Raw genomic sequence first — 16,718 nt, 5'->3', positions numbered from 1 at the left:
CATACTTTGAGTAGTGAGGTTCTAGAACATACCACGTGTCCTTTGCCTGCAGTTCATGGAAGAACTCAAGGGTTTTGTAACTTATTTGAAATTACATTCACGTGTGTGTGTGTGTGTGTGTGTGTGTGTGTGTGTGTGAGCGAGCACATGCACATTTTTCCCAGCGAGTGCATTTATAGCTTTTGTTAGAGTCTCAAACTGTTCCTTATCTATAACAAGTTAAGGACCACTTACCCTGCCACTTTGTCATCATCCTGCATTTAGGCTCAGTTGTGCAATGTAAACAACAAAGTGTTTTTTGTTTTGCTTCATTTTGTTTTTGTTTTTTAGACCAATCCAAAAGCCTTTAGTAAGAAGTAACTTTCTGGAATCTAAGGGCTGAACATATTAGCCCTGCTCAAATGAAATTCTGCAAAATTAAGTCATTCATTTTCTTGTGCAAACACCTGGGGCCTTAGTGTATATTTGTTAATGCCTGATGAAGGAATTAAATTAATATTTTAATGTCTTAAAAGAGATCCCACCTCTGAAACTGTCTCTTTTCTGTTGTTTTTTAAATTAAAACTAATAGATAAGATTCATAACCATCTGTGATAAATTTTCTCCAGTAAAGGAGGTTCTGTGGAAACTGCGATGCATTGTCATTTAAGGAGGTCATCATAACCTGTCCGTGGCATCCCATGTTCTGATGTGTGATGGAAAGTGCTTCAGCAGAGACTGAATGATTACACACACATTTCCTCAAACAGTGACGCATTGTACAATGAAAATGTCAGATTCAGCCAGCATCATATCAGGGTGATGAGCATATGAAATCTATAAAATATATTTAAAAAAATTTTTTTTGATGGTGGTGGGTAAGTGAACCTAGACACAGTGGTAATAGAAATCACAGAGAAAGTGTGGTAATAAAAGAAATGTTTATTTGAGTACTGAATAAGTTAGGTTGTGTTATATGATATCTGAAAAATATCATCATGAATCATTTATTGGGCAATAAATCATTCTAAGGAGTAAATATATGTTTGAGGAGACTTGGTGATAGTAAAGAGCTGGTGGGAGAGAGGAGAGTTTTTAAAGAAAAAGAACCTGCTTCTCCAATAAACGTTTGAGCAATTAAAGTCTTCCTCCCTCCCTCTGTGCCCCCTCTTTCTCCTCTCCCTCTCCCCACCAACCTCTTTCTTTTTCTTTCTTTTATGTTAAAAGGTTGTTTGGTTGTCCCCCTCGCCCCTACATCACAGCTTCTTAATTTAAGTGGTAACAGGTCCTATACAAGTACCTACCAGTACCTGAGTATTTGAATTTGAGAAATTACAGATCAGAGAGAGGAACAATGATAGAATATTGGGAAGTACCATGAGAAAAATGCTTAAAGGCTTTTTTCCTAGATTTCATGATGTTTTTAATGTTTGAGAATTTTCTGCACATATTTACTTTTCTCCTTGTACTCCTGGGTTAGACATGATGCAGGATCCAGTTTCTGAAACCTGTGCCAGTCGGGGGCCGTGTCCGCTGTCCAGGTTCTGTCCCCCTCTCCTCCTCCAGCTCCAGTGCACTCACTGTCTTCCAGCTGCCACATAGTCAGTCCCTTCTTAGTTAGTTCCTGCATGTATTCTTAGATTTTTATCTCTTTATTTATTCTACATGTAGTATGACTCTAATGAACTATTTCACACTTCCATGGCTTATCGTCCCAAGCCAACATTTAATACCTACATAATAGACACCAATTTTCAATATTCTTTAATATCACAATAAAATCTAATATATGCTGGGGTCCCAGTAGATACTCAAGAAAAAAATGAACTGATTCTAACCATGGTGATCTGTTTTCAGATTTCGTTATTGACAATTGCCGTTAGCAAGCATTTAACCGTGAATTTGCTATCTTATATAATGTTCACAGAAACACAAAGAGGAAAGTAGTGACTCATGAGGAACCTTGGGATCAGAGAAGATAAAATAATTCATTCAATGTTACATCATATCGAAATGTCAGGGCCAAGATTTGAACCTAGGATTTTCTGAAACCAAAGCCTGCTTTTCTGAACAACTATATAATCATGTACATAAAGGGCCAATGACTATGTAATTAGTAATGTCACAAATAATAAACACTCCACTTATATTTTAGCATCTCCCTTAACATGTAAATATATATATATATATATATATATATATATATATATATATATCTAGAGAGAGAGAGAGATATTATTTTTTCCAGACATTCTAATACTATTCCATGACATAAAACTCCAGATACATTCACAGAAGGAAAAGGAAGAAAAATGGATTTTGTTTTATTTCTGTTTTCTCCATGTATTATTTACATTTGCATTAGCTTTTATTTTGTCATTTTTTTTCATTTTCCTTTCCAAATATGTATTGATTACATATTTTTCATACTTGAATTGGCCCAACACATCCAACTAGAGAAAGTTTTATTTCTCATTGGAAGACAAAAATAAATATTTATGTGAATGTCAAAAACCCAGAGATACTATGGGCTTATTTCTTAGGCCAGTACAAGATATCCAATAGCCTATTTTTCAGAACTAGCTTCCAATCATCTTATAGATATGAAATATTCAGAAACTTCATGCTGCAGAACATGTCAAATATTGAAAAGTTATGGAACATTGCATAACAACATATTTTCCTTATAAATAATTTCCCACATATGGACTTGAAGAGATCTTTCTGGCCCAGCATGACAAGGATTAGTCAGAATTTTTCATTGACATTTTGTTCCACTGCAAATAAAGAATAAAATCTCAATTAACTAGTATCTTTGGGGAATAGAGTATTCTCAGGAAATTGCATTTCTGGATGGCTCAGGGTAAAATAGAAATCATTTTATAATAAAAAGTGTTTATCAGTTGGCAATCCTATGATAGCTATAAACTAAGGACTATGAAGAATGCTATTCTGCACGTGTCTTGTCCGTAAATCCTACACCATCTCTGCAAAGTAGACCATGTCGTTTTATATGCAATGGACCCAGAGTATAGGAGAATCGAATAACATCTCCAAGGTCACAGTTCCTAAAGTGCAGGGACAGGATGTACGGCTGGCTAGTTCTGCATGATGGCAAACGATCACAGAAGTGTACCAGGAAGGGCCAGAGTGAGGAAAACGCCCGGGATGAGAAAGTACAACATGTTTTCAGAGTCTACAGGTAACGCTCTTTTGCTAGAGAGAATGATTCCCAGAGTCTTCACGAGATAATAAGCTGGGAAAAGACAGGGTAGTGACTTAGGAGAATCAAATCACAAACTGAGATGAAGATGGAAAGTGTGTAATGTAGATTGATGAAAGTGAGAACTGATAGAAGAGACAGCTGCAGGACTTATCTTCCAAAAGAAGAAACAGGCAATTGAGTGAATAATTGGCTATGAAGAATGAGGGAGAAAGTGAGGTCCAAGGTGACTCAGTTGCTTGAATCCTGTGTCTTGAGGAACACAGTTATAAACAAATAGAAAGAGGGAAGTGAGCTTCCCTCTACTCTGTGAGAGGGAAGGGAGAGTCGGAGAGAGTGGAGTTTGTTGAGCCCGAAGGGGCAGGAGCATCTCAGTGGAGCTAGATAGTGACTGTAGGGAACAAGGAGGAATTCAAGAGGGAGTCACAACTGAAGAGTGGATTAGAGAATCATTTTCAGAGAAGTGAGAGCTTTAGCACACTGTAGATAAATGACAACTCCCAGAGAAAGAATTTGAAGGAAAAGAAATAAATTTGAAAAATGAAATTTAAGGTAAGTCTACATTTTATGAGGGAGTAAAGAAAGAGGTACTAGAGGTAGGAGAACAAAGATATAATTTTTCAGAAGCCAAGAAGGGAGAACATTTCAAGGAAAAGGCAGTTTTAAACACACTAGTTCCTTGATTCAAAGTTGCCATCATTTTTTTCCTTCCAATGTTTTATTATAAAAATATTAAATGCTCAGAAAATTTGTACAGTGAACTTCCCTATACCCACCACCTAGATTCTATATTTTTGGCTCATATTTATTCATCTATCCATCCACCTTAATTTTTGATGCATTTCAAAGGATATTGCAGACATCATTCACTTTACCCCTAAATACCTCAGCAAGTATATAAAGATGCCATGGCCTTGGAGTATTCCATTGATTTAGTTGTATAATTTAAAGGGAAAAAATAAAAACTATAATTATTATACAGAATCAATTGTAAGAAGCATTCCGGTTTCAGGAATATTGCTGTGAATCTTAGAACTGAGAAAACATAATGCTAACAGATCCTATAGAGAGACTTATAAGGCAGATCCCCATTAGGCTGAAAAATTATGATAGTATTTATGACCTTTATATCTGACATTTCTATAGATTGGTGAGGTCAAAAGCCAGGTGTCTGAGAGAGCCATGGTGAATAAATAAATAGGTAATATGCAAGTGTAGACAACCCCTAAAAGTATGGCAGCAAAATGCAGAAAAGAAGTTGGCTTCTCCGTGGACATAATGGAAATGCTTACTTAAGTAGCTTTCCTCAATGGCACACATGTTCTTTGGGGTGGAAGTGGTGATGGTGTTTAACTTACAGTTGAAAATATTTTTAAATTATATGATCATTGACTTATATGATCACCTCGTTGACTAAGTAAGTTACTCTGAGTTTTTAAAATGTTCTTGTGCCATGAATACTATTCATGTTGTGCTTTGGTCAGTCTGAAAGGTATACCTGTAAAAGTTAGAAGAGATTGGGTTAATATGATAGTGTACTAACCCCAAAATGTAATCTGAATGTTATATTTCTGGCCATAGTGTCTTAATATCCATTTGTGGGTGTGGGTGTGGGTGTGTGTATGTGGAGGAGACAGAGGGAGAGAGACAAAGACAGAGAGGGAGAGAGAGACAAAGAGAGATTTGATGACTTCTACTAAAAAACAAAACCAGATTTTAAAAATCAAGTATATCAGGATATTAAGAAATCTGGGTCTGAATAACCAAGATTATACTATAAAAACAGAATCCTCTGTGGCTAATTGTCTTTATAAAAGGAACTATTTCCAATATTGACAAAATAATTGATTTTTGGAAAGTAAATATCATTATATTTATACATCATGTGAAATATACCATGAATGCAATCTATTGTGTACTAATGTGGATGAATTTGGGAATGATGATATTCTACACGGAGTACGTAATTACAAAAGTTGCATGAGGCTGATGTCTGGATTTCTGCATTGTTTCTGCATTTTTCTAAGGTTTTCATACAACGATATGGAAACTTTATGCAGTGTCACTTGTCTTTATGAATCCAGAATGTAGTTCCTCTGAAGTTTGATCACTAGAATATCAGCAAAACTGAGATAATACAAGAAGGGTTTTTAAGCCTCGTTTCAGTAGAAAACGGAATTGACAATGTTCTTCCTATGAGCACAAAACATCTGAATCGATGAACTGATGTAAATAAAGAGCTCAAACCTGTTGCTTCTTGTTGCAAATAGAGTAGAAAAAGTTAGAAAAAAATAATCAATTTGGGAGGAGAACACAAATGTCCCTTTAATAACAAACTATCTGAAAATGATCTGGAATATCCACAAAATTAACTGAGAGGCCTCTTGACTTTGACATTATATGCAGAAGGACATAGGAAGTCACCGTGGACCTATTAACTTGAGCTGTGGGAGCCTGCCAATAAACAACACGGGTGTTTAGTTTTGATTTTGTAGTTTTTGTTTTGTTAATACATGGTCCAGGAACCTCAGAAAAGCATCCAAAGAAAGGGGGAGACCTCGAACTGTTCTGGTGAATTCATTTCTCAAGATCGTTGATGATTTTCCTGAAACCTTTCTTATTCCAGAAGGTATCTAAATCAAGAAGCAGCAGAAACAAGCAGAATTATGAGTGCAGAGTCTCTCCTCTTGTTGTTGTCTTGTTTCCAGGAACAAATTCTACAAAGTATGATGTCAGCTCTACTCTGTATGAATTAGACACTGACGTAGGTCCTAAGGACAATAAGACACATTAGACAATGTTTTTGTCCTTGAGGACTTCTCGTCCATCCTTTTCTTAGTCATTATTTCCCAACATAAACATTATAGAATGACTATTTATCAACTTAGCTCCCTTTAAATCCTTCCGTAAAGCTCTCCCTTACCCATTATAAATGCAAAATAAACACCTCCCCTGTATACAGGATTTTTATGGATTCAGAGCCATCTGGGACAATATTAACCTCATGTCTTCAACCCAGTTGGTCACCTCATAAGCATATCCTCAGTGTTTCCCTTATTTTTGAAGAGAGGTGGGAAGGTTAGGAAAAGAACACAAAGCTTCTGTCCCCAGAAGTGACACTGAGGTATGTTCCTCACCTTTAAAATAGAATACACATTGTAGACTAAGTGCTTTAAGACTGATGCCAAAGCTTACATACTTGAAATTCGATCACACATGAGGAATGCCGGAGGCTGTTGTATCTAAGTAAATATAGCCACTCGCTTTTTGTTCAATATATTGTCAACATGAAAAGGTAGAGAATATTACACATTTCCCATGTACATGTTTCTTATTTCTTCCAGAGCCTCAAAAGCTCTTTGTGTGTGAGAAGTGTGTACAACTATATACTTCCATTTCCCCCCAGACATTCTGAGCCTGTACAGAGTTGTTATTTAATAGTAAATATGGGTTAGAGTGATATTATGGTTCACATAGAAACTAGACCGAGAGAGGACATTTCATTTGTCAGAATGGGTCAGAGACCAAGTGGAGATGTGAACCCAAGCCTCTTCCAAACTACCCATTTTATCTGTATTCTTAAGGGTGATGAAGTGGAAAATGAGATAGGAAATAGGAAAAAGTAGGCAAGGATGGGAAAATTAATATTGAAATCAAAATCATGCTACCCACTGGCCTCTGATTTGACCCGTGAGACTCTGTTCACTACATTCCTGCTGCAGCCTATTCCGGCATTTCTCACCAAGAATCATTTTACTTGGGAGAACCCTCTGCAGAGAGATGCTAGCAGGAGTTTGCACCTGGCAGTCATACATTATGTACCTAATGAGCAAATGAAATGTTTAATAACTGTACTGTGAAAATAGAGCTTAAAACAGTAAATTCCTGCTGAGGCTGCTTATCTACACCTGATGCACACGGCTGGGCCATCTCAGATCTTCAGCTTCATTTGTATTTTATCCCCTCAGTGGGTCCTGCTGAGGAGAGTAACATTAAAACCAAAGCAGCGCTCACTTAATTAGTTGTATATCAGTGTAGACCCATTTATTTACCATATCAACATCATGTGTTCTACCTAAGGGTCGCCTGAAACACTTCTTCAACATGCACCCTGGGTAGGGGAAAATCTATAGTGGTTTCAGATAAATTTTTCAATTAATCATGGATAATGTAAACTCACTGTAATTTAACACTGCCTATTTTTAGTTGAACTGCCCATTATTAGTTTGAAATAAAAAAGCAAAACAACCATAATTGTTATGCTTTTCATTAATAACTTTAAGAGAAAATGATAGAACTTTTTTTTCTAGAAAGTACAGTTTAACTCATAAGTTACTATAACTGGATTTTAAGGATTTACTTGCTGGAGATTTCTTTCAATTCATTTTTTACCATGGATTAACTAGTGCTTCCTGAATCTTAAGGAGAGCAAAGAAATCCAAATGTAAAGTTCAGTATGGGTAGAGTAGCTGTATTCTCCTTCCTTGTATAATGTTATAGTTAATAGCTTAAAGATTAAATTGTTTGACCTTTATAGCTATAAAGAAATCGAGACCCAAAGAAAGTAGGCTGTTGAGCCAAAGTTACAAAACTATATGACTGGGTCTCTGAAGTCCCAGGTTAGGACTCTTCCTCAATATTTAGATGTTTATTTTAACACACACTCTGTGCTTGGAATTTATTGTGTAGATCATACATATTTTACTATCATGGAAAAAAAAAGTAAATAATACAGGAAATCAGAAACCTTTTGTCATGAAGACCAGCTTGGTCTTCAGAATTGGGAAACCCTTATCTCTCAAAGACCTGTCTGCAGAAAGAGAATTTTTCAGAGCCCCAGTGCCAACCCTCTTATCACTTGCTGCCGCCCTCAGCTTACACGGGTATTCTTGTTCACATCTGAAAGTCGTTCTTCATATTTGGGAGTGATCACAGAGGATCTTGACTGACAGGTTAAGATTATATTAAATTAGTGGCTGAGAGCCATGAAAATAATTCATTTAACTTTTGTCTTTCATTTGCTTTTGCTTTCATATATTGCTCTGATAAAACTCGAAGTTTCATTGAAATTTTTTTGTGTGTTTAGACCAATTATCAACATAAGTTCAGTTCTCCAAAGCAAAGAAATAAATATGAAGACTTCTCTGTTGGTTATTCCCTAGATCTACAAAGAATAGGAAAAACTCTCAAAAACTCTATCATTGCTCAACATTGAAGAGCAGAAGTTTAATACCGTGGTGTAAATGCTTTTTCTAATTCTTACTGTTTCCATTAGTTCTTTGGGAAGGTAAGATCGTGGTTCTCTTTCAGTGTGTCCAAACACCACTGGGCACAACAAAGGCCACCATGCCTTATGGCGGCCCATGAAGAGGAATGAGTACACAGAGAATAGGGGGGACAGGGCTGCAAGAACAAAGTTGGCTTTTAAACTGGTTTCTGAGGGCAGTGTAGAAAAGGCCAAATAGCAGCGGAGGAAATGTGGCAATGACCACACCACCACCACCCCATTACTGAAATCTAGGAAGGTTCAATATGAAGGAACAGACTCAAAATGAATGGTGCCCCAACAATCACAATTCATCAGTAGGTGGGGGGCAGCAAGATGGTTCCCAGTGTCCTCTTCAGATCGGAATGAGCTCCCAGCTGCCACTTTCTAATACGAATACTAAATGATTACCCTGTTTTCTCACTTGAGCAGAGCTCATGCCATGAGACTGGTGATTGTATATAAAGATGTTTCCTTGGTTTGAATGGTGTTGAAAATGGATTTGGCAATGAATCATGGAACACTACATCAAAAACTAACGATGTAATGTATGGTGATTAACATAACATAATACAATAAAAAAAATGGATTCAGAATTTAACCATTGGGGCAAGCCACTGGTAAGCTGTCTAGCACAAGGTGAAGGATTAAAGGCATGTCTCATGGTCCTGTGGAAGGATAGGGATGCAGACTAGAAAATCCAGATGGGAGCTACTAACACATGGTGAACTACAAGTACATAAGTAAGGAGAGAAGCTCAGCATGGGGAGCCTGTAAGGACCCATTGTTCACCAGTGTCCAGGCTTGAAACATCGGTGGTTCAGAGGAGAAAATGCTGAATCTACCAAAACACAAACATAGCATAGGAACAGAGTTAGTGCCCACCCAAGAGCATGGGCATCAGCTTTTGAATACAGCATGTTTTCATAGAAGTCTTTGGTTTACAACATCTGCTCCCCTTTACTAAAGGGCAGTTTTGAGACCAACGTTATATTTTTGGCTATTAGTAAATCTCTCCTGGGAAATGTCCCTCATAGTCTTTTCTTAGTTCCCCATCTAGGAAAGGGAAAGAAAAATATTTAAGGCCATAAAGTACATCAGACAAACCCTGCTAATAATGAACTCTAAAAACTGTTCAAATTCTTTGCCTATCCTGGAATTTTATTGAAATTAATTTGACCTTGATCCTTTGATCTCCAGGGACCTTGGTGTTCTGTTCAGCAACATAAAGGGAAGGTCACTAGATGAACTCCAAGAGCCCTTGAGGGGACAGCATTCTGAATTTCTTTGGCTCTGTGAATATTACTTGAGAAAAGGCAGTCACTTGAGGTTTAAACACTCTGTGTGGTCTTTGAAGCCAAGACTCTGTCTTTAATTTCTTTTGTAAAATGCAGTGTCTTGTATATTGTTGAACACTCAGTAGGTTCCGAATGTATAACTGTTGCCTGGACACTAGAGAAAATCAATTATAATGATCTTTCTAATAGGTCTGAGTTATGGTACTCTCTAGGCATACTTGCATCATATTGTAATACTATAAGTATTTTAGATACAGTATAATACACTGTGGATCTGCCCAAGTGTTTAGGATCCAGGACAGAAAATACACCATTAAAATATACTTTTATAGTGGGAACTGTAATTTTTCCACATGCAAAACCACACAAAAAGGTAGTCAAATAAACATTAGGGAATTTTACAGAACAGCCTAATAAATTCTAAAATAATCTTTATTTTTGTGTGTTTCCTGGTATAAAACAGGCCCAGCTTGTTTGAGTTTCCTACATAATAAGCCCTGCCTTTGTCATTGACTTCTTCTTGTGTCATTCTCTCTGTAGATATCTATGTTAAAGTAAATTGAAAGTGGCCGGTTAGCTCAGTTGGTTAGAGCATGGTGCTGATAAAGTGAATTGATTAACAATATGCGTTAGATATACACTGCATATGTTTAAGAGTTACATTGTCAATTTTTCAGACATAGTTTAGTTTATTAAAAATTTTAAAGCTAGGGGGAGCCTGGCTGGCACAGTCGGTTGAGCGTCTAACTTGTGGTTCCGGCTCAGGTCATGATCTCAGGGTCATGAAATGGAGCCCCTGTTGGGTTCTGAGCTCAGTGCAGAGTCTGCTTGAGATTCTCTCTACCTCTCCCTCTGCTCCTCCCTCTCGTGCTCTCTATCTCTAAAATAAATACATAAATCTTTAAATATATATATAAAATAAAAATTTCAAAGCTAAAAAATTTTAAATAAAATAGATTTCATAATCAAGAACACGTAAGTCAAAATCGTAGCAAAAATAAATAAATAGAAGATATGTACAGAAATCTGTGTTAGTTTTCAAAATGCACCTACTCTATTAAATATAGGGAAGGAAGAGGTGGCTCATGGAATGTTCTAAGAGAAGCAGCTTTCTATGGCAATAAAGCTAAACTCAGGTTTAAGCAGAACATGGTGAACATTCTAGAAGGGAAGATAAGCATAATTCAGGAAATGTGACTCAAAGTAGGGGTTCACTAGATCGATTCTCAAGGTTCACCAGTCCTCAATGAAAATTCCTCTTTAAACTTTGTGCTTTCACTTAAGTAATCACCTGCAATATTAATGTGAACTACACATATTGGAGCCTCTGGAGAGCCATTTTATAGCACCACTTTGCCAGGGGTTTTAGTTCTGCCTTTGCATTTGAGTTTAGAACTAAGTTAGCTCCAGAAACATTGCATTTATAGTCAGAAGCTAAAGAGAAAATGACAGAGGGAGACTTAATATACAAAGAGTTTGTTCACATCTAGTGGAGACCAGCTTGGCATTACATTCTCCAGAAGAAAGAAGGTTTTCCTGTTATTCAACCAGAGGAAATCGGTAGTCTTAAACTGAGCATGTAAGACCAACCCATGATGACTTCTGCCATAGCAGTCAGGACCACATTTAAAGGGCTGCTTTGTTTTAGCCAAACCAACTCATTCATCATATTAAATTAATGATGTTAATTGAAATTGTGCTATTTTTCTAGGACTTTGCTATTTAATTTTAAATGTGTTTTGGTTTTGCACAATTCACAGCGGTTTTATAGCATAGTATAAGAATTACAAGTTTATAAAAGCTCTGCCATGTGTTCTGCTTGTATATATTTAAGTAGCATAGTAATAAAAGTAGTTTAAATCGATGCTGGAGTTTATTAGAATGTTGTTTTCCCCTTCATGTTAAAACCCAATTCAACCATGAGAAAATACAAAACAATATAATAAGTAGTTTCTACCCTGAAGTTACTTACAGTCTTTGAACTAGATCTCATGGTCTTCTACATTGCTTCTTCAAAAAGCTAACTTCAATTGGATGGGCTAGATCAACATATTAATGATAAACCCTTAATTTGCTCAGTGGAGTTAGATAGATCTTGGTACACACCTGCCTGCCCTTTCCTAAATGTGTGAGCTTGGGTAAGTTACTTTGTTTCTTCTCTCCACTTTAACATCCTCATATGTGAACTAAAAATTCACATATTGTTTTGACAATTAAATATTCGTAACAGGGTGCCCCCTTTGAACAAGTTATAGGGATCAGCCCCTTTAATTACATAATCTTATTTAATCCCTCCCAAATTATCATTCCCATTTTACAGAAGAAGAAACAGGCCAACAGATGTTAAGTCAGTTGACCAAGGGATTACATAGCTAGTGCACAGTTGAGCTTTCCAGGATCTGAATGTGGACTGGACTGATAAATCCCAAATTCTTCCCCACTATGTTTTTTGGCCTAAAATGACTTAAAGTACTTACCATAGGTCTGGAGCTTAGTAGACACTCAGTAAATATTATTTCCTCTCTTAAAGAAAATGATTCACATTCCTCCTGTTTTTATATTTCTTTTCATCTGAGCTACCAAAAACTTAAGATCACCCTCTAGTGATTAGTCACTCCAATTGCAAACTTTTGATCCCTAAAGTTTAAGAGTGAAAGAATATAAGTATGAAGGAATTCATGCTAGGCCATATAAAGATGAAAGTATGAGAAAAGGTGCTATGTTATGATTTATCATTATTTTGCGTAGCATATACCCAATTGCTGGCCCCTTAGACTGTTCTATTATTTTTTCCCCAATATACAAATGCCCACAATTTCTTTGATTGTAAAATAACCTCTGAGTTTTATTAACTGGAATTATATTTACCAAAGTATGATCAGAACAAAACATTTTCCCCAAAATACATATTAATAGACCATTGGGATCATTAGAACTCATTGTCGATGATACAAAAGAACTCAGGCAAACTTCTTTCCGTGGTTTAATTCAATACCCTCTGTGCTGAGGTTTTGGTTACAAAGCTCAGAATGACAAAGTCCTTAGGTATGTGAGGTATACTAGCCAATTCAATAAGCCTTCATAAAACCTTTATTTTAGGCTATAAGGACAAATTATATTAATTAGTGCTATAAGCTAAGCAGGATTTATAAGGCAAATTTCAGATCCAAAAACAAAAGGTAGCCATTGTTTATAACAGACAGAAATGTCATCTAGTAGAAACTCAGCAATTCCCACAAATGATTTTATTTTATTGAGAGAAGCTATACTGATCAGGACAGAATAATATCTTTTTTCTTTCCCAAAAGAGAATTAATAATGAGATTCTATGAGTTTAGCCAGTAGGACTTTCTTTTACTATAACATCTAATAGTCATTTATAGGTCAAGAGTGACCATCTCTTTTAACTGTACAAATATTCCTTGGTACTGTTAAACAATTGAGGCTTTGCTTAGGCAAGCTAGCATAGGGCTTTCTGGCCCAAAGCTGGGACTGGCACCAAATGAGTTCCACTGACACTCTGTAGGGTGTGATGAACAGTCTGGAGCTCCCAGGCAACCTTTCACAGCATGATTTGGAATCCACTTAAAATTACATATGACTGGTGGAGCTTCGTCTGGAGAGGCCTAATCAGAATTTGTCTTCCATTCAGTAGAAATAAAATGAGCCCATTCATTGTGTCATAATTCATCTCTATACTACAGAATGAACAATAACCTAAAATCAATGCCAACCCACTGGAGTTGGCTTCCACGCTTGAGAGATTGCTCCCCAGAATGTTTTATACATTACTTTCATCACTCTGTGTTTTCTATTTCAGGGCCTACTCTTCCCAAGACTCATGTTAAAACAGCCTCTCTTGGGTTGGCTGGAAAGGCAAGATCTCCTTTGCTTCCTGTATCTGTGCCAACGGCCCCTGAAGTATCCGAGGAGAGCCACAAAGCAACAGAGGATCCAGCCAATGTAAGGCTATCCTTGAAATTTATGCTGCGTCAGGTGAAGCAGTGACCATTGCTATACTTAAAAACCAGTCTTAAAAATCAAGCAGATTTAAAGAATGTGTGACTTTACATACATACATACACATATAGGTATATATATGTATTTCCTTGCAATGGGTTGACATACCTTGGCATTTGACTACATATATGATGATTCTTTAAAACAACAACAACGAAAAAATAGTAACAAAAGCTGTACTCTGAAAACTTTTCTGAAGTTATCAGACACGTCGCTTCTAAAATCACACAGTAGCCTAGAAATATAGAATTGAGAAGAAAAAAATAAAAAAAGGAAGAAATGAAGGAAGGAGCTTAAGAAGAAAAAAGAGAAGGAACTGACATAATTAGAAAATAAGAGGAGAAAATTTAGTTATTTGAGAGAAAACATTTGCTAACTAGAGGAAGAAGCTAAAATGTGATCAAATTAGAAAACTCGGAAAGAAAATAAATGGAGACCAAAAAAATCTAAATTTTGAGAGAGCAAAAGAGAGTTTAAGAGTTCTCCCAAAGATGCATTATAAAAGAGATTTGAAAAGATGTTGCCTAAAGGCAGAGATTTAGAAAACTCTGGAGTGTTTCTGAATATATTGCAAGAGAAAACATTTAAAAAGAGAACAAAGAACTATCATATCATATACCTTGAAAAATCACAGTGGAAGGGGAGAAAAAAAGATGAGAAAAACAAGTTAGAATCATCTCATTTGAATGAACAATAAATTTTTTCTTGACTTTATCATTTTTGGTACTGCAAACCATAAGGTATTTTAACAACATGGAAACCAAGGAATCTGGATATGTGTTTGTGTGTGAATGTTTGGCAGAAGTATATGATTAATATACATTTCGTATACTTTAAAAAAGTTCAAATTTAGAGTGCAATATTCGTTTAGTCTCAGGGCTGTTGGCCACACCTCAAGTCAGGTCAAATTCCTAAATTTATGTAATATATCTCATCTCATAAGGAATTATGTCAGGTGGCCCATATTTGTATTTAAGGTTGATTCTAAAGAGTGACAGTCAAAGCTATAGTATTAAAAGCAGTAAGATTATACATTAAAGGATACACAGAAATAGGGCAAATAAACTAGACCAACACTGCCCTATAGAAATATAATGTGAACTATATGTGTAATTTTAAATTTCCTAGAAGCCACATTAAAAGATGTGAAAATAAATGAGATTAAATTTTAATACCGTCTTTCATCTAACCCAGTATTTCCAAAATGTTATCATTTCAACATGCAATAAATATAAAAATTTGTCAAAAAGATATTTTACATTTTTGTACCAAGTGTTCAGAATCTGGTGTGTATTTTATATATATACACATCTCAATTCAGACTAGTCACATTTCAGAAATCCGGTAGTTACATATTGCTAGTGGTTGCTGTGTTGGACAATGATAGCTAGATAATTCAAAAAAAAAAAAAAAAAAAACCCAAACAACAGTTAAGAAATGACTTACCAACTGATCACCTCCCTTCAACCTCTCCCTTCATATGTAGACCAGTCTTTTGAGCAAAACTGACTACTTTTCAATCCCCATTAAGCTCTGGAGATTATGTGGTATATGACCATTCATTGGTATGCTGAGATTTCTATAAGAAGGTACCATTTTCAACATATTTAATATCATGCATTCCGAGCTGTTTCCTTAGTGGCTAGAGTAGGTTAGTGCCCATCCCCTATATAATCTCTAGTGGTATGCTCTTGGGATCAACGGTATTTATTTGGCAGGATTAGATACCCATTCTGACCAGGTAGTGAGTAATGCTTTCCATCCTACTCAGAGCTAGAAATCATGACTCAGGCCTCATTGTTTCAATAACTTAATCAAATTGATGGGCAAGAATAATCAAGCAGGACAGGTCTGTATTATTCAAAATAAAGGGTATGTTGGAAAAGAAAAGAAAAACTAACATTTATTGAGCAGGTAATACCCACCAACACTGACTTATTGAATCCTCCCAGCCACCCAATGAGGCAAGCTTGTTATTCCCATTCAACACAAAATGAGCAAGTATATGAAAGAACGGGATTCCAATCAATACCACAGCCTTATTTCCTCCACTGGCTAGCCATCAAAATTACTTGGGAAGCTTTAAAGAGAGAGAAAGAGAGAGAGAGAGAGATTGTAACCATCTTATACTTAACTGAGTCAGAATTTCTGAGGCCAGCAATGGGGGTATCTGTTCTGTGATAACTAATGATCCAGTATTACTAATGACCTGATTCTCATGGCTCCCAGTAAGAGTTCTAGAGAGTATGTTCACTAAGACTTCCAAGACTTCCTCAGTTCAACCTCTTCATTGTACCCACCAGTCAAATGTGCTAGAATATTGCCTTTACAACTGTGCATACAGGCAACTCTGGTTTGGGGTGAGAATTTTCTTTCCACACACAAACTAAAGTCATAATCCTCAGACCTTTCATTGGTCAAGCAAAGCCCATCAAACTCCCATACAAAAATGTACGTACGTTGTGTTATGAAAAAAAGGAACATGGTGATAGACATTCTGTTCAGACCCTGCTGGGTGACCTATGGGAAGGAAAAAGGAGTAACATACTGAATATGCACCATGTGCTGGTCACTGTGATAGTCACTAAACAGGCCACAAGGTGCTCAGAATAGCCTATGAAATAGATGACCATCATCATTTTATAGCTGAGAAAAGCTGTGGATCAGAGAGGCTCACTAACTTATCCGAGACCACACAGTTCTACGCTGGTAGAACTTGATATGAAATGAGATTTTTTTTTTTTTTACTCTAAAGCTTTTTACTCGACACAGGGATGAAGTTAGTGAAACATGATGCAGTCATTCCTCTCATCACTACCTCTTTTATTACCAACATCTTCATTCAGTGATTATATTCTGAGCACAGCCTCTTGCTATGGCTGTGGGCCACTGTGTCATGCTTGATAATACAAAGTAAACCAACTAGATGTGG

General features: G+C 36.4%; 1 protein-coding gene across 2 annotated transcripts in view; it reads left to right on the top strand.

Moving 5' to 3' along the window:
* DCC (DCC netrin 1 receptor) overlaps window positions 1-16,718 on the top strand; it is a 1,153,179-nt gene that overhangs the window by 1,133,118 nt on the left and 3,343 nt on the right. For both annotated transcript variants that reach the window (XM_078060292.1, XM_078060291.1), the window contains exon 28: window positions 13,587-13,729. In XM_078060292.1, the coding sequence (XP_077916418.1) occupies window positions 13,587-13,729 (143 nt within the window). The remainder of the gene's footprint in view (window positions 1-13,586; window positions 13,730-16,718) is intronic.

Source organism: Halichoerus grypus, chromosome 13 (genome assembly GCF_964656455.1).
Source record: "Halichoerus grypus chromosome 13, mHalGry1.hap1.1, whole genome shotgun sequence".
Lineage (NCBI taxonomy): Eukaryota > Metazoa > Chordata > Mammalia > Carnivora > Phocidae > Halichoerus > Halichoerus grypus.
This window is presented reverse-complemented; position numbering and strand designations above follow the sequence as displayed.